General features: G+C 31.0%; 1 protein-coding gene and 1 long non-coding RNA gene across 2 annotated transcripts; both read right to left on the bottom strand.

Moving 5' to 3' along the window:
• Window positions 1-837: 837 nt before the first annotated feature.
• On the bottom strand, window positions 838-4,955 carry LOC108459446 (type I inositol polyphosphate 5-phosphatase 4). The gene is made up of 12 exons (XM_017758813.2): window positions 4,429-4,955; window positions 4,239-4,326; window positions 3,798-3,866; window positions 3,566-3,653; window positions 3,359-3,463; window positions 2,615-3,242; window positions 2,332-2,525; window positions 2,126-2,234; window positions 1,854-2,002; window positions 1,403-1,705; window positions 1,246-1,318; window positions 838-1,168 (listed from the first exon to the last, which is right to left on the bottom strand). Exons 1-10 carry the CDS (start codon window positions 4,456-4,458, stop codon window positions 1,480-1,482), a joined length of 1,686 nt encoding a protein of 561 aa, XP_017614302.1. The 5' UTR covers window positions 4,459-4,955; the 3' UTR covers window positions 838-1,168; window positions 1,246-1,318; window positions 1,403-1,479.
• Window positions 4,956-16,717: 11,762 nt separating this feature from the next.
• On the bottom strand, window positions 16,718-17,634 carry LOC128285279 (uncharacterized). The gene is made up of 2 exons (XR_008275747.1): window positions 17,559-17,634; window positions 16,718-16,870 (listed from the first exon to the last, which is right to left on the bottom strand). It is a non-coding gene; the product is annotated as an uncharacterized LOC128285279 (long non-coding RNA).
• Between the last annotated feature and the right edge of the window lie 898 nt (window positions 17,635-18,532).

Here is an 18,532-nt window from a genome sequence, read left to right as displayed (position 1 = left end):
CTAATTTGCACTGAAACAGTGATGATTTTTTATTAGACGTTTTGATTGCTGATTAGGTTGAAATCAACCAATAAGAAAGCAAGTTAACTTAATCTATTTGCAAGACTAGGCCAAGTTGTAATTATTTTCAGTTTATTTAATCTTTCTTGTTCCAGTAGACATTGTAATAAGTTAATGAAACAGTTGATCACAAGTTGATCTTTCATCAAATTTTTTTTTTCTTTTTGCTTCTTTTTCAATCCTTCATAAAAAATCCAACACACGTGAGACTTTGAGAAGGGCCAGCAGCGCCCTTTATAAGACTCCTAAAATCAAGATTTGTGGTCTTCTCTCTTTCTAACCACCTTTCTTCCGCCTAAATACTCGTAACATTTCGTACAACTCCCCGTTCACCGAGTGAACCATTACCAACCATCATGATCCTTATTGGGTATCAATAGACTTAAAAAAAGCTTCAATGCTTCGTTATAATAATAGCTGAAGCAGGGCCAATAGGTGGGGCTAGTGAAATCTGAAACAACAGAGGCATTATAAACTTGCCTCTTTTTCTTTTCTTTTTCATTTTTGTTTTTCTGTTTCCTTGAATGAAGTAGATTTTAGGCTTTGTTGGGATTCATTTGTCTTTTGCAAAAGTCAAGGTCTTTCATGCATTAAATAAATAAACCAAATGAACCAGAAGTTTAATCTAATTTATTCAATATATCTCAAATTTATTTATCTCAGCAAAGTATTATCTTTTTCCTTTCTTCCTGGCTTTTTTTTCCCTTTTACTTTTTGAGTTCAGCTCACAGTTTGTAAACTAAAAGAAAATAAAAAGTAATGATAGAAATAATCAAATTCAAAGTTGAAACAAAACTAGTTTCTCTTTTTATATCAGTAAAATGATTAGCAGCAACAGTAAAAGAAGGTTTACATAAATCAAAACTTGTTCTTTTTTATCCACTAGTAATGAGCATCCATCATATCTTCAGCTTCCAGACTTTTTTTATCTTCCATCACTTGTGCAAAAAGTAAGTGCCAATTCATTATTGTTTTTTTTTTCCATTGAAAAGAATCTTAAAAGAAAAAAAAAAGTCATATGTTAAATCAGTTTCCAATGGTAGTGAATCAATGACATGCCACGATCTTCTGGAGTTCGGGAATTTATTGACAATATACAGATTAGAACCTGTTGCAATGTAGTGAATTAGACAAATGAATTTAGGATATGAAGTTACATCGAAACTGTTAAAAGTAAAGACCAACCTTCTTTCAGATTGCTGTCGATGGTACGTGTTCATCGCCACCATGGTATAGTTTCCACAAGGCATTTACTCACCTGTAAGATGGGACCATTTAAGAACAAGCAATAGATTTTCTTTAGTCCAAGTATTTATTTAGTTATTTTGTACGGATGGATTACCTTGCACAGCCATGCAGTTAATACTGAGTCAAGTCTTCCGGGAAGTGTAGCATGGAATGAGGACTGTCAAAAAACTCTCAAAAGAAACTGAGTTCTGTATATCCATGTGACACTGGCAACAGCTCTTCAACCTCAACCCTGGCGCTGGAACAACTCATGCTTTTCCTGATTCGATTATGGCTAGTAGACTCGACCTCTGCTGAAAATACACTATAAACGGGCCTATGGTCCGAGAACTTGGACTCTCCACGAACGTAAGATATCTGATAGAGACCTCTTCCATACCACAGTATACGATCACACCTTCACAGATATCAGGTTGATTACTTGCTCGTTTTATGATTATTATAAGATCAAATAGTTCATTATGAAAGCAAAATCATGTCACAATTTCCTATATTAACGTATATTATTTTAGAATATTGAACATAAATTACATGATTCTGATTACCATGCAGGAGTTCTTCGCTTCTTCTTTGGACGCCTATCCTCCCCGGCATATCTGTCTGAATTATTCGAGAACTTGTATGTAGGAGGGAAATGTATTTTGCCTTCATTCCATCCCTCGAATACACGGCCATGCCTCTGCTCTATTCGAAGCTGGAATACAACAGTTTTTTAGATTCAGCAATTGAATTCTCATAGGAAAATAAGAACAGCGCAAAGCTCCATAAAAAATGAAACATGAATATATAGGATCAAATAAAAAGGATAAGGACGTGCCTGGTCATTCTCTAATAGTGATTTCCAATTGCGCATCTCAACTAGAGCCTTTGCACAATGGTAGGACAAAGCGATCCGATAATTCAAATCCCCAAGCCATATAATACGACTGTGCCAAGATATTCAAAACATAAAGTTTATACCGAAGTTATGACATTAATTTGACAAGCATTAATATGGTCTAAATTTAACATATAAAGGCTTACTCGTGCTCTAGAATCGTTTGGGGAGAATTATCATATCCCATTCCATGAACCCTGGGAAACCTTGTCTTTCTGAGGATCTCCATAACATCAGAGTTTCTTCGCAGCTCATCACCCTCCTTTTGCCCTGAGGTTAAATGACTACAGACGAAGCAAAAGCTGGTTCGATGCAAAAACATGCTAATAGATATAGAACCCTGCAAAACCAAAGAAATGAGCATGCTTCCTTATTCTTAGTTTAACAAAATCTCTCAAATCAAAAAGTTTTTAACAAGCAAAGGTGTACCTTGTTTCCAAGATAACCCATCAATCCTCTGCCAACACAGGACACTTTCAAGTTGCGAGCATAGTCTCTAAGATCACTCTTCACCCATACCGTTAGAAATATCCCTACCATTTGCTTGCTGGCAACCAGACAGTACCTTGAATGCGCCATGTGTCTATTGCTTCCCTCTAAGGCAAAAGATCCACCATAGGACATTGGAGAATATTCGGTATACTGAGCGTTGCTTGGTGAATCTCCAGGTCCATTCTCATCATCAGAGGAACCCCATCTGAAGTTAGGGTCATAATCACTCGGTCTATGACCAAAAATAACCCGATCACAAACACTGAAGCGACGGTCAAGCCTCGGTTGAGGCATTGCCATGTCGTTATCCATTCTCATGCTACGACTCAAGGATTGAAATGATCGGCGGTGAAAGAAAGATGAAGCTTCCTGTCTCGTTGATCCTTCAAAGTCCGCATCCAGTTCAACAAGTGGATCAGGGATTGGTGAAGGTGTGTGGAAGCCACCACTGGTACCAGGAAGGCTATTCAGAGTCTTCCTAATGAGAGCTAACCATTTCCTGGCCGGTTCATTGTCTTCAGTGCCCAAAACATTACCAGCATTTAAAGGAACAATCTCTTGAAACCTAGAAGGCCAAATAAAGGGATCAAAAAAAGGCTTCTGTCAATTCCATAAAGCTTGTTTGTTCATAAGAATAGACACATTGAGATGTAAGAATAAATCCAGACCGGTTTCGCATACCCGAGAACATAAATGTCAGCAGGAGGAGAGGTAGGAAGCCAATCTTCAAGATTCAAATAACTAGGAGGAGACTTTCCAGCCACATTCCATGTAGCTACAAAAATCCTATGCCATTATGGAAATAAAGAAACATATTGTAAACCAAATCCTATTGAGAAACAACTCAACACCAGAAAACAATTAAGATTTAAGAATGCAACAACATACTTATAATTATGCACATCCGTAAACTGAGAGAGGTCGGGATCAATTTTACTTCGTCGAACTCGGTCCGAATACCTCTTGCTCAATCTCTCTAGCATCCATGTAAAACATAAAATTTGGTAAGGATTGAAACAATATTAGCATTTTAGTATTGGTTAATTGAACATTAGATAAAATGGGAAAGATGTGGTCCAAAAACAATGACTATAGTGGAGTCTGATTTCCAAATCCAAACCTGTTTTGCTTTTCTTGATAGTGCATGCCTCCCTATCTGAGAAGTTGTGCCCCCAATCTTCATCAACACCTGAAAAAGATGAACTACAAAGCTGTTAAAGCTGCTATCTGTCTCTCTCTCTCTTCTCTACTGTCTTAGTAGAGTATCAATTTCTAATATTCAAACACCATAAAAAACAGATAATATGAATTTTAGAAACAGGAAGAAAACAACGACTGGATCTTGAACTGCAAATGGCAAGCATCAAACCTCTCACTGAAATTCAAAACCGAACTTCATTTTTTTTTGTATAAAACCAAGGGTAAAAATCATAGAGTTAGAATAATGCAAAAAGTTATCTTTTTTCTTGGCATATAAATTATAAAATGCTAAAGATTCCAAATCCAAGATCCAAATGTATAATCTTAAATACTAAAAAGGCTTAAAATCCAATCAAATCACCTCCATAATCAACTTCATCTGCATGAAAGTCCTCAGCTTTATTCTTGATATTGAACCACTTCTTGACCAATGTCTTGGGCCATGAAAGCTTCATCAGGGAAATATACAGTCAACATCAATCTTGTACTTTAACATAAAATGAAATCAAATGAGTTTCTGGCTTGTCTGAGACAAAAAAGAAGAAAAAAACCTTGCTCTTCTTGGAGTTTCCATCTCTCATTGTTTCACAGCTTTCATATAGCCTATCCAAATTTGTAAGCAATGAATGTTGTTTTATGAAGTTGCTTCTATTGGTTCAACTATTTACTTGATATTCTCAGCTAAAACCAACAGACTAATACAAAAGTTGGGAAAAAAAAAACAACCTTGAAAACAGGTCTTTTCAGGAAAATAATGGGAAGAAAAGTGGGCTAATTTTGAATGACAGCTGAGGAGAAAACAAGGGTAAACCTCTGTTCCCTCAGGAAATGAAGAGAAAACAAGTTCTTAAATAATCAGCATTACTATTTCATTTTCAACAAGGTGAAAAACCAAAAGTACACTGAAATTCACTTGCAAGTCTTTTCAGCTCAGCTGGAGAAGACAAAGACAGAAACAGAGAGGGAAAAAAGAAGAAGAAGAAGAAAACTGAAGGAGAATTGAAAGTGAAACGAACAGAGAGGGACAACAACTTAAGCTAGGAAATGAAAATAAGAGATTCTGAGCTTAGAACAAGACAATGTAGGAACATATAAAAGGAGAGATAAAGAAGAAATAGAAAAGATGGTTCTTTTTGGGCTTAATATATTAGATTAGCCCCTAAATTTGGAAACTTTTCTCAAATTAGCCTTGAAACTTTTTTAATTATCAAATTGGTCCCTAATTTGTCTTCTGTTACACAAATTGGTTCCTATGGTGAACACCATTAGCTTTTCAATGCTTAATATATAGATTGGCCCCTAATATTTTTTCGGATCATATTGGTCTTTAATGTTGGCATTTGTTACGTCGATTAATCCTACACTAACATAATTTATTTTTGAAGAATTTGCTGATGCAAATAAGTATAGGGGAGACATGAGGAGAAATAAAGAGATAACACGTGGATTTATATTTAATCATTCTTAAAAAAAATTTAAAAATTTGAAAAAAATCAATTTTCTTTTAATTTTTAAGAGATATTATAAATTATAAAAATACAAAAATTTGAATATATAAAAAAAAGTTAAGTTAAAATTTAACATTTTAAAGCTTACTCTTTAAATATTTAACTCTAAAAAATAAAAAGAATTTAAAATCTAAAATAATAATAAATAAAATTTAAAAATACAAAAATAGTCAATTTTCTTTAGAAATTTACAAAAATAATTAGTTGATTGAAGTTAACTAGGCTTGACCAACATTGACCGACACTAACAAGGAGTTGATCAACGTCAGCCAATCAATTTTTGTTTTTTAATGTTTACAATATATTTTAAAATTTTTAAAATTTAAATTTCTACAATTTCTTGTAATTTTCTAAAAATTAATCAAATTTATTTATTTTTATTTTCAATTTATATACATATTTGAAGTTTTATAATTTGTATTTTTAATTTTTTTCAAAATTTAAAGGTTTTTTTAAAAAAATTATTTAAAAAATGATTAAAGATGGATCTATGTGTCGTCCTCTTATTTCTTCACATGTCAATGTTATGCTTGTCCATATCAACAAAATTTTAAAAAACATGTACGGTGTTATTGTAGGGATCAATTTGTGTATCACATGTCAACTTTAGGGATAATGTGAAAAAACATTTAGGAGTCAATGTGAAAATAATTGTCAAATTCAAGGACTAATCTATATATTAAGCTTTTTTTATTTATTTATGGGTTTCCTGTGAGTTAGCTTATCTATCTATTGGAACAAAAACCTCGATCAGGTAACAGGAAAAGTATCGAATTTGAAGAGAATAAAGTGCAAGAGAGCATGGGTTTCCTCTGCTCTCTCCCTCTTTCTCTCTCTTCCATTGAATGGAGCTTTTTTCTCACCCCAAAATCCAAGGCCTACTACCTAACACAAAGGCATTAAGGCAAAAGCTTTAAGGGGATATCAGCCACCCATCCACAATCAACCTTAATTGAAATTTTTATCACATACTTTTAACCATTTGTAGCTGTAAACATAGTTCAAAAGACTTAGTCATCGTTGTTGTTTACCACTGCCGAGGGTCGGCAAAGTTAGGCTTGATCTTAGTCTAATACCCCCGAGCTGTGCCCATTCACCCCATAAGGGCCGAAAAAGAGGTTAAAGAAGCAATTGAATGATTAAAAATCAATGCTTTTTATCTAACCATGTAACGCTGCTCCCGTTTTCTGACTTCCCCTTATTCAAAATTTTTAAATTTGGTTTACTATTGAATTTCCAAGTCATTTGACAACTATTGAGTTATTAATATAAGGTCAAATTGATTTTTTATTTTTTAATATTATTATTTAGTTTAAATAATTAATATTGTTAATTATTTCAATGTAAATTTTTTAACGACACCACTTAACTACATAACGAGTAGGGAATAGAGATAGTAACAAGGCGAGATGGTACAATTTTTCTCACCTTAACCTTAACTGAATTTTTTTTTTATCTCCCACCTTACCCTGATTTAACTTGATTTTATTCAAAATGTGTCCTCGACCGACTTCAAAATAGTTTTCTTGATTTTATCTAGACTCGTCGCCCAAAATTTACATAATATTTTATAAAATCAAACTATATATATTATAAAATCCTATTAAATTAAGAAATTATAAAGAAATATATAAAATAATATTTATAAAATTTTAAAAATATGTTATAAATTCTTATAAGACTATGAAGTTATAATTAAAAACCATAAAATTAGTTATAAAATTAAGAACATATTAATGAAAAGCCCAACACATCCCACCCCGAAATTAAATTTTCAAAATAAAAAAACTGACCCGTTTTTAGTAGGATTGATCAAAACTCCTCAAATTCGAGTTTTTTTACTATCCCTGGTTGAAACAGGTATTTTTAAAAAAAATTATATAAATATTTTAATTAAAATAATTAATAATACAAAATATAGAGATTAAATTATTTATACCAACCACGAAACATTATAAAAATAAATGAATGATATTAAATTATGGAAACTAGAGACCAAAATTCTAATTCGAGCTTAACATAACTATGGGGGAAGTTTAAAGGGGGAAATTAGTGAGGGACTCAAGACGCAAAGAGAGTGTAGGGGAAGCGTGGGTTTTTGGGCTCTCAAACATCTATAGGATTAGGGGGTTTCGATAGGACAGAATATTTGTGCCAAAGCAATGGCTGCGTCTCCAATGTGGTGTGGGACTGGGGGATGCTTTGCTTTGCTTTTGAACTCTACAAAACCCCATATTCAATCTCCTCGAAACCTTCAGCTTTGTTGCTTTTTAGCAGCCACACTGTGTTAAGCCTGCTATCCGTTTTGGAGGCTCTTTTTGACTCCTCCTAGACTCCTGTCCATCTTAAACTAAGCAGTCCTCATATTCGGGTGCCCATTTTTTAGCTGCTTTGTTATTTTCATTCTGCAATAAAAACATAAATTCCGGTTTCAAGCATTAGATGAACTCTTGGTGCTTGGAAAGCTCCTCTTCCCAAAAATATATACGTACATATATATATATATATATATATTAAGTGGTTCCTAAAACCTAATTCAACTTGCTCGATGATAAGTGATAGAAAATTTGATATCTCTTAAATAAGGTTTCGGGCTTAAGTTTTGTGAATGAAGAAAACGATACTAAAAAAGCTTATCTCCTTTGTTTATAGGTCCAATCTAACTTGACTCCGAATTTAGTTAAAACCTAAAAGTGAGACTAGTTTGAACTATAATATTTGAACTATTTTTGTTTCATTTCATCTATAAAAATTACTAGCATCTAATAAAAATATATCACATGTCACATTATTCTTACCAGTTTTTTTATTTTTAGATAAATTGGGATGAAAGTGTAACGTTTTTATTGTCAACTTTTTCTTTTATTTTTCGATAAACTATAACGAAAACAATAATTTAAATATTGAAAATGAACAAAAATTTAAGTACTAAAATAAAAGAAAAATTAAATTAAAGATATAAATGATAACTTAAGTGATATACAATGAAAGTGACCAGCCATGCCGTTTTTAATGCAATTAATTTTGTTTTTTTCTGGTTTTAATTATTTCATAAATAAAACCACGTTTTTGTTAAACTTTGTTCTTATTCAAGTGTCCTTTTTATCTTTTTCTAACACTAATATCAAACTAATCCTTAAACAAAGAGTACTATTGATGGTCCAAAGCTTCTTCCCCGTGCATGCTTTCTTTAATTTTGAATAAATCTTAAAAAAGACATGCTGTGTACATGTAGGAAACTGTGTCTGGTTCCTTAAGCAAAAGCCCCCTACATTTTCCATTTTTCAAGGCTCACAGCAAATCTCCTTGTTTTCCTTTTTTATGTTTTTTTTTTTTTTTTACTTAATAAAGTAATAGCAAAAGGATTAAGACGGCAAAAGACTCCAAGCAAAAACCACTTACCTTACTCTCTCAAAATGGGAATCCTTAACAAACACCATACCAAAAAAAACAACACAAATACCCCACTAATACCCAAGTTTCCACCATAGACAAGGTTGAAGCCATTTGGTCTCAATTATAAGTTGTCGAGAAACTTGTCCATGTCATAGTTGTCGAGCCTTAAGGCTTTTGTCTCGACGTGGCACCCATTTTAGCAATAGGGTGTGAGTTTTTATTTTTATTTTTGTTATTCATGATTGACATCTAATCAAAGCCAAGTCTATATATGATCCATTTCGTTTGCCTCTCTTTTGAATCTTTCGTAAGAAACCAACTACCATGTCTTCCAAACAATAATGTTAAACCCTCAAATTAAAATTATTTTGTTGAATGAAAAAAAATTAATGGAGTTTTATGGACTGTTGGCTAGTCCCTTTCGATTTTGTTCAACTTTGTACAAGTTTTCCCATAACAATGCCAATTATTTATATAAAAAATAAAGTCGATCGAAATCGAAAGTGATATGAATTAGTGAAATGAACATAATATAAATATCTTTATTACAATATATTATAATATAATTTCCTTTTGGTAATCGAAATTTATTTTATAATAAGATGATATTTTGTAATATTCAAGTATCATATATAAACTTAATAATAAATAATGCCTAATTAAAACTTAATTTAAATTACATATATTACTTATTTGAGAATGCATATTGATAAATTAGAGTTGTAAGGATAAACGAAGCTAAGCAATATATTCAAACAAATATTCATTTTTATACTATGTTAAAATATGTCATAAGTCCCTGTACTCTTTGTAAATTTTGAATTTAGTCCATGTACTTTTATTTTTGGGAATTTAGTCTTTTTACTTTTTAGATTTTGAAATTTAGGTCCAACTATTAACACTATTAAAAATATTTTGTTGAACTCAAGTCTATTACAACATCATTTTTTAATTATATGGCTACCAAGTGAGTACTTTTTTATTTAAAATGTCACATCTATAAAATTGGAAAAAACAAAAGATTAACAGTGTTAATAATTGGACTTGTATTTTCAAATCTGAAATGTAGAGGACTAAATTGCTAAAAATAAAAGTATAAGGATTAAATTTCAACTTTGTGAAGAGTACATGGACTTTTGACATTTTTAACCTTTATATTATAAAACTTTTATTATTAATATATTTATAATTGTAATATATATTTATTATTAAATTATTAATATAAATATTTTTAATAATATATGAAGAATATTGTTTAAAATATTAAATTGTTATTAATAAAATTTTAATATTAAATGATTTGTTAACATAATAAATTATATTAATTATTTGTTATATTATTAAATATGTATATTCAATAATATTGAAATGATCATATTTGATCTTAATATTTAAATATTTTAAAATTTGAAATTATTATTAATATAGTAATAGTAGGATTGATTTAAGTTAATTTTATATAAAAATAAAATTAATTATTTTTGAAAAAGGACTTATGTATTTAAAAAAATGTAAGTAATTTTTACGAAAATGAATTTATTTTCCGTTGACCTATAAGTTATTTTTTATTGACTAATTTATTTTTCATGAAACAAACACAAGAAAATGTAGAAAACATTTTTGTATGTTATTTTCAGTGAAATAAACACATCTTAATTTATATAAGGAAATCAACATGTGAAAGTCTAAGTGTACCAAGCAATATCATTATGGTTAATTGGTGAACTATGATATGTTTGGGATACCTCAAACGAATAGCTTAAATTAATTAAGGGAAAAAAAATCAAAGGAAAATTTTTGGGTAATCTAATATTATATATGTTATAGTATGTAATAGCTTAATAAGAATAGTTTTAGGGTAATCCTTTTCTTCATTTGGGGGTGGGAATGCCATAACGCTGGGCTCGAAGGAACTTATTTTGAGCTTGTTGATTAGTAAGTGCAAAAGCACCATCTATGATCGAATCTTGGTGATAATCTCCCTAAGAGTTTGTTTTTTGCGGATAGCTAGAGGTTGTTGCGAAAAGACATGCCGGGAATCTTGGTGCTAGAGTTGAAAGGGAGCCATATTGGTTCTTCATTGCGGTTACGGTTGAAGAGTACAGATAATTTTTTTTTTTTTTTTTGAAAAATGTGGTTGAAAAATGATGCGAAAAGTGTGTTTATTACTGTCCTTTTTTATTTATTTTGGGAAATTTATATAGAAAAAGAATTTGAGGTAAATTCAAAAAAAAATGTATATAGAGTGACAGATAGTCGAGTTTAAGATATGTATGAGTTAATACGATGTAACTAGTTATAATTAAGTTAGAAATTGATATTAAAAAAGTGGTGGGAAAAATAGATATTTTTATTCCCAAAAGATTTCTTTAGGATTTGGTGGGTATGGGTTTGAAGATCCTCAATGTAGGTGACCCTTTGATTGGCCTTGGCGAAGTGGTCTTACGGATGGGATCATAGCTGGAGCCACAACCATCTAAGTAGGAGGAAGGCGAAATGGAATCTTTTTAGGGCAAGTTCCTCCATAAATGTTTATGCAGGTGTAATAACATAAATATATTTTTATTTATTCTATGGGGGCAAAAGCTTCTTTCGTACAAGCCTTAGATTTTTTTTTTTCCTTCTGTATCTTTAACCTTTTTTTTAAGCTTTTAAAAACTGGGCAATAGATCTCTTAAGTCATCTCTCTTTCACACGACACGGTTTTTTGTAATCAAACCGTTTTTATTACAATGGCCAATTCTGTACGAACTTGCTTTTACATCTTTGAAGGTTGAAAACTTTGCTTCTTTTTGCCATTTGCTTTTAATTTCTTTTACCATTTCCCCAAACAAAATTGAAACTTCGTGCGTACATCTCTCTCAGTCTCACCTTCGTTTTATTTAACTTATTCTGTGTACTTTATCTCTGATTTCTCCTGCATGGCTTTGCATGCATCATTATACGTATTTGATACGTAGATTTAATCATGTTTATGTCATCATGCTTTTATTATCATCATCATCATCATATACGACATGTAAGAACAATATGTTGATGTTTTAAAAAGGTAAATTGAATCTGTATGTTCTACATTGTATACATATTATCATTGCAATTTGGTTTGTTCTTTTTGAAGATTTTCTCAATTTACTAGGAGATTATATCAAGAATGATTTACTTGAGCTTTTTATCTCAAAAGTCGTGTGAATCATAATTGTTTAATGCCTTAGATCCTTTGAGGGGAAAGAATATTTGGCATGGAGCCCATCTTGATAATTTGATTTACAAAAATCTCTTTGATTACTATTAAATAAAGTTCCAGATTTAACTTAATTTAATCAAAATTTTATATGGGCATCCAACTATAGAAAATCTCTAAAATAAAAACTAAAATCATTAACATAATTAAGTTGAGATGAATCGAGCCAATTAATATTCTTTCTTTTTATATACGATTAACATTCTCTATAGCAGTCTCATTTATCTGTTTAGATTTCGTTTATTATAGAATTTATATCGTGCTATTATAGAGAGATAATCGTTGTAAGTTTACTACAGAATTTATATCCGAGTTTCAATCAAATAAAGAAAGTGAAATTATGTTCAAAACAAAAGAAAGTTAGAACCAAATCAATAAAAATAAAAATGTTTAATAATGGCATGTATTATTGTTTTTATGCATATTTTATTTTACATTCTTTTACATGATTAATTATAAAGCTCATAAATCTAACAAGTTCGAGTAATCGGTGAGTTATTAAATTAAATTAATTTATCACGAGTTACTAAATTCAAGTAATCAATTTATAAGTTTATGATTTTCCAAATTTACAGTAGAATATTTAATAGGAACTTAATAGTTATAGAATTAATATCTTTAATTATACTCATTGAAGATTATTTTCATTTAATAAAATATGACATGTGAAATTTAATCATTTTATTAAAATAATGTTTTAATTAAAATTACTTTTATTTAATAAATGATAATTAATAGGCTTGCTTATATGAAATAGCTATGATTTCACTTAAAAGTTTTAGATCATATGTTGTTATAGAGAACTAATTTCATAAAGAATGTTCTTCATAATTATTACTTCATAAATATGATGTTAAAACCGTAAAATTCTTATACAAAACTTAATAAATCAGAATCTGTCATGTAAAATCATCAAGAAATAAACTAAATGTGAAAACGTACCTGAATCCATTGATTTCTTGAAATCTTCGGTCTTGTGGTTTTGATCTTCCAAATTAGCACATAAGTAATTCAAATAAAGTGGCTCTTTTCTTTTTTCTAAAGATGAGATATTAGAAAGTTACGTATGTGTAATTTATGGACCATAACCCTAATATATAAATTTTGCACATTAATCCTGATTTCTAATCAACCCACCATTAATTAGAAATTAGTTACTAGAGTATTTACACATATTTGACCCATACTTTATTTAATATCTAAAGCCTATTAAGACTTAACCAAATCAGATCACTTTTAATTTGGGCTAATATTTTATGACAGTAAATAATAACGTGTAATTACTATTATTATATATGTGATGTTCATTTTTTTCAACAATCTCCCACTTGGACCACATATATATTAATTGTTCTATAATTGCATGTCATTATATAAGCCTATGAGCTCAAAACTTTACTATCATATCCAAAAGGTATTCCAAAAAGTCTCGTCCATTAATGATGTTAACATAGAACTAAGATGACTTTCGTTACATATATCGTAACTAAATCCACTCATGATCACATATATTAACATAACCAAATGACATAGATCAAGTATGGATGTGTAGCATGGAAATTACATGCAATGTGAACCAAACATGTCTATTTCCAATTGGTCCTCCTTAAACTTAAGTGAGGTCAGTATCAAACAGAGTGAATAAACTGAATACTTCATTTTTTATCAGAAAATAACCAAATACATAAATGTTTGAAAACAAACATAAATCAAATAAAATACAAACTCCCACTAAACCATGATATCCTCAAATGATATAACACCCATATGAGTAGTATGCTCGTAAAAGACTTTGGGTGGTAAACATTTTGTGAGGGATCTGCTATCATGGAGTTTGTCCCAATGCGCTTTATGGATATTTGTCTACTTTGCACTCTCTCTTTCACAACTAGAAAATTTATGTCAATATGTTTTGACTTAGATGAGTTGCTGTTGTTGTTGGAATACAACACAGCTGACTTCTTGTCACAAAATAGATTTTGTAGTCTTTCTACATTCTCTAAACTGTGCAACCCAATGACAAATTTCCACAACCATATTCCATGGTTTGATGCCTCATAGTATGCTACAAACTTTGCTTCCATAGTAGAAGAAGCTACAAGTGTTTGTTTGACACTTTTCCAATATATAGCTCCTTCAGCTAATAGGTAAATATAGCCTGATATATATTTCTTGCTATTTTTTCACCCAACGAATTCTGAATCTGAATATCCTACGACCTCCAAATGATTTGATCTCTTATAAGTGAACATGTAATATTCTGTTATCTGAAGATACCTCATAACCCTCTTGGCTGTTATCCAATGGTCCATACTAGAGTTACTTAATTATCTTCCTAACATCCCAACAATTTACACAATATTCGGATGTGTACATATTTGAGCATACATTAGACCCCCAACAACTGATGCATAGGGAATCTTTTGCATTTCCTGAATTTCAAATGTAACATCCTGCCCGACGAAACCCTATTACTCGAGTGTTCTTTTAAAAGTAAGAATTTCCAGAATAGGTTTTGAGTAAGTTAAACGTTGAACCTAACCAAGAGGTTGAAGTCTACGGGTGCGCCCTTGGGCGAAGTCTTGGTTAGGCAAACAAGTCAGAGGTAAGCAGTAGTATAGTTCTATCCACCCAAATGATACGTTGGCGGATAGATTGGGCAAACCGTTAACATTGGGGTAATGAGTGAAAAATGTCTCAAAAAGTGAAGCATCTCTAGTCAAGAAAATCAAGATATCGCCGAAAGGTGTTATAAGCCAAGTTTGGCTAGTTAAGGTGTTGATTATATTTTAATGAGATGGTTAAAAACGAATGATGGGCTTGATTCGAAAATATTAATTTATACTTAAAACCATGGATTGTGATACACATTTTCTTAAAGCTATAAACCACTCATATAGCAAATAGAATAGGGTTTTGACGTGTGTCAAGTTCTTATAAGTTTAAAGGTTGTATATCTAGATAATCAGAAATTGAAAAAGGGGAGTTTTTCTTCCACCTTCTTCAGAAAGTATTTTCTTGGTCTAGATCTAAAACAATCAAAAGTGTTTTATTCATTTACAAAAAAAAAAAAATAGAGGTGTTGATCTGGATCCCTACCTATGAGTGCTCCATGTCAAGTGGTTGTTGTCGATCTTCCAGAGGAAGTCTGGATATGAAGTTTTGGAACTAAGAAAGATAGAAGTCAGGTGAGTCCTTAAACTGATTCATGCAGGCATAATACAAAGTCTAAGAACTTTTATGCTAAGTGGCCAAAGCATGAGACTGAAATTAGTAAAGTATAATGTGACGAATTTAATTAGAAAAGTAAGACGTATAAATCTGAATGACTACGGTGTGCTTATTTCTGAAAATAAGAACGAGTCTGATAAAAAGTACATGTGTGTCTCAAAGCAAGAATATGTTTGTCATGAGCAAGTCATTGTATGATAAGTTGATGCATGATGAATCTGTGTTTGTCTCCAAAGTCGTCAAAGGAGTCCGTCAAGACTAAAAACACTAAACTCTGAAAGGACAAGTCTATGGACATGGCACTAAAAGAAGACCATATCATGTAAGACAGTAACTGGTGAGTTATGGCATCATATAAAAAAAATTAAAGAAGGTTATTACCTAATGTGGTTCTTTGTGTGTCCTAGGACGATGAGGGGCAAAACTCACTAAGTGTGAGTTTAAGCAAATCCTTATAATTTAAAACACCTAAAAAAGGAAAGTCTTTATGGTAAGTACTAAATGTTAAAGAATGCTGTGACAAAAATTTGGACATGAAAGCCTTTGTGGTGAGTACTGAATGTTAAGGAATGTCTTTGTGGCAAAACTCAAGAAAAGTAAGCCTATGTGGCAAACCCCTGAAAGGAAATGCCTCTATGGCAAATATTTGAAAAGGAATGCCTGTGTGGCGTAGTCTAAAGAATGACCCCTGTGGCGACCATATAAGGGAACAATTGCGTGACAGATCTTGAATGAATGAAAGGAACCCATGAAGAATTATGATAAAATGACTTATAGGGCATTCCGTGTAACGCCCCCTTTACCCGAGACCATCGCCGGAGTCGAACACGAGGCATTACTAAACTTATTTGAGCACTTAAACAAATTCAAACAATTTATATCATACTTTCCAGACAAGCTGTCCAACTGCGTTACAGATGAAAAAAAAATCATATCTCGAGTTACAAAACTTGAAATGCAAATCCGTAAATTTTCCCTAAATCTAGGCTCATATATCTACTTACTAATTTTTTTCTAGAATTTTTGGTTGGGCCAATTAGTACAGTTTATTGGTTGAATTCTCCCCTGTTTTAGGGTTCGGCTGCTCTGACCCCTGTGCACTACAAACCAAATTTCTCCATGTAAAGAATTCAAATAACCAAGACGTTTGTTTCTCTTAAAAATAGACTCAATAAGGAATCCATACATATATAGTATGACTCCTAATTAATTTTTTACAATTTTTAATGATTTTTACAAATCAGAACAGGGGAGTTCAAAATCACTCTGACCTTGTCTCACAAAAATTCAAATATCTCTTGATATGAAAGCCTTTTGCTTACACCGTTTCTTCTATGTGAAACTAGATTCAATAAGGTTTAATTTCATATTTTATTCAACCTCTAATTTATATTTTCATGATTTATGGTAAATTTTCAAACTCAAACTACTGCTACTAACCAAAAAATGTTTTAGTACAAAATGTTGTTAACTAATTTATAACATCTTTACTTCATTTCATTTAAACTCTATACATGCCATATAAATCTTCAAACATAAAACAAAAGCTACCAGAATTGATCTGGATAGTGTGCTTTGTTGTGTTGATCCGATCTACCCACTTCACTTCAAGTTAATCTACATAAAATTATTAAACACACACAAGTAAGCTTATTGAAGCTTAGTAAGTTCATAGGTTAAAAGTAATGCTTACCAAACATAATATTTCCAAACAATACCAAAACACTTACTAAAGTTTCCTGCGATTCACAACCATTGTTATAATAATTCACATAGTTGAGCTCAACAGTAACAACTACTCAATCTCTTTCATTTGGATCACTTCTCTTTTATTTCTTATAATCAAATTAGGAAACGGCTTACGAAATTGAGTATGTCGTTGCTCAATGCCACGATTCACAACTCAGTATGGTTTTCCTCATTGAAATACCATACCTACATTTTTCAACTCAATATGGGAAATGCCATACCTACATTTCTTAACTCAGTATGGATTTGATAATACCATACCTACATTTCACAGCTCAGTATGGATAATACCATACCTACATTTCACAACTCAGTAAGGATGATACCATACCTACATTTCACACTTTGTCATGGAACAACCATGGTCTTATCCGTCAATTCATCACACGTCACGATACGAACGTACTCAATCCTGCGTTTTTCCTAATTTGCATTTCCACATTTATTCTTTCATTAACAAAATCTACACAATCCCACAACAAATTCGTATATAATAACACATTATATACTTCAATCATTAACAAATAAACATCTAAATTCAACCATATGAACTTACCCCGCTAATTTGTAGAAGATATTGAAATTTAGGGACTATTCCGCAACTTTTTCTTTTCCTCGTTCTTCTTTGGATTCTTGATCTATAATATAAAATATTTCTACTCATTAGCATTTATTTGATTTATATTTCACTTCACAATTTATGCTGTTCAAATTTCGAAATTGCACTTTTACCCCAAAATTTACAGTTTTCACAATTTAGTCCCTGCTCAATTCACCCATCAATTGAACTAATTTTTCTCAATTAACACTTTATTTTATCATTATAAACTATTTCAAAACCTTTTATATTCTTAATTTCAACAGCAACCTTCAATTCACAACTTTTTCACAATTAGGTCCTAAATATCATTTCCTATCAAAATCACTTAATAAAACCACCTTAATATGAAATTAGAACTTAAATTTCATAATAATTCATCATAAAATTCCCTTATCCATCCAGGGTAACTTCCAATTTCACCGATAAAATCAAAAACTAATGAATTCTACAAGTGGACCTAATTGTAAAAGTCATAAAAATATAAAAATTATCAAGAAAAAGCAAGAATTACACTCACATGATGTAAAAATATGAAAAACCAGCTTTCTCCAGACCTTATATGGTGTTTTTGCTGAGAAAATATGAAGAAATGTCTAGATTTTTCAATTACATCATTATTTAACTATTAACTTTTATACTGTTTCCAATTTTGCCCCTTGTTCACATTGTTTTCTTGCTTATTTCATACCCAAACCGTCCAGCCATTAACCTTTGGGTCTAATTGCTCTTTAAATCCATCTCTTTAAATACTTAAGCTATTTACTCACAATTTAACAAATTTTGCGCTATTTTCAATTTACTCCTTTTTAATTAATTAGCCATCCAAACGTTAAAATTTTCTAACGAAACTTTAATACTAACTCAATGACACTCCATAAATATTTATAAAAATATTTATAGCTCGATTTTCAACTTTGAGGTCTCGATAC

The sequence above is a fragment of the Gossypium arboreum genome, chromosome 12, assembly GCF_025698485.1.
Source record: "Gossypium arboreum isolate Shixiya-1 chromosome 12, ASM2569848v2, whole genome shotgun sequence".
Lineage (NCBI taxonomy): Eukaryota > Viridiplantae > Streptophyta > Magnoliopsida > Malvales > Malvaceae > Gossypium > Gossypium arboreum.
This window is presented reverse-complemented; position numbering and strand designations above follow the sequence as displayed.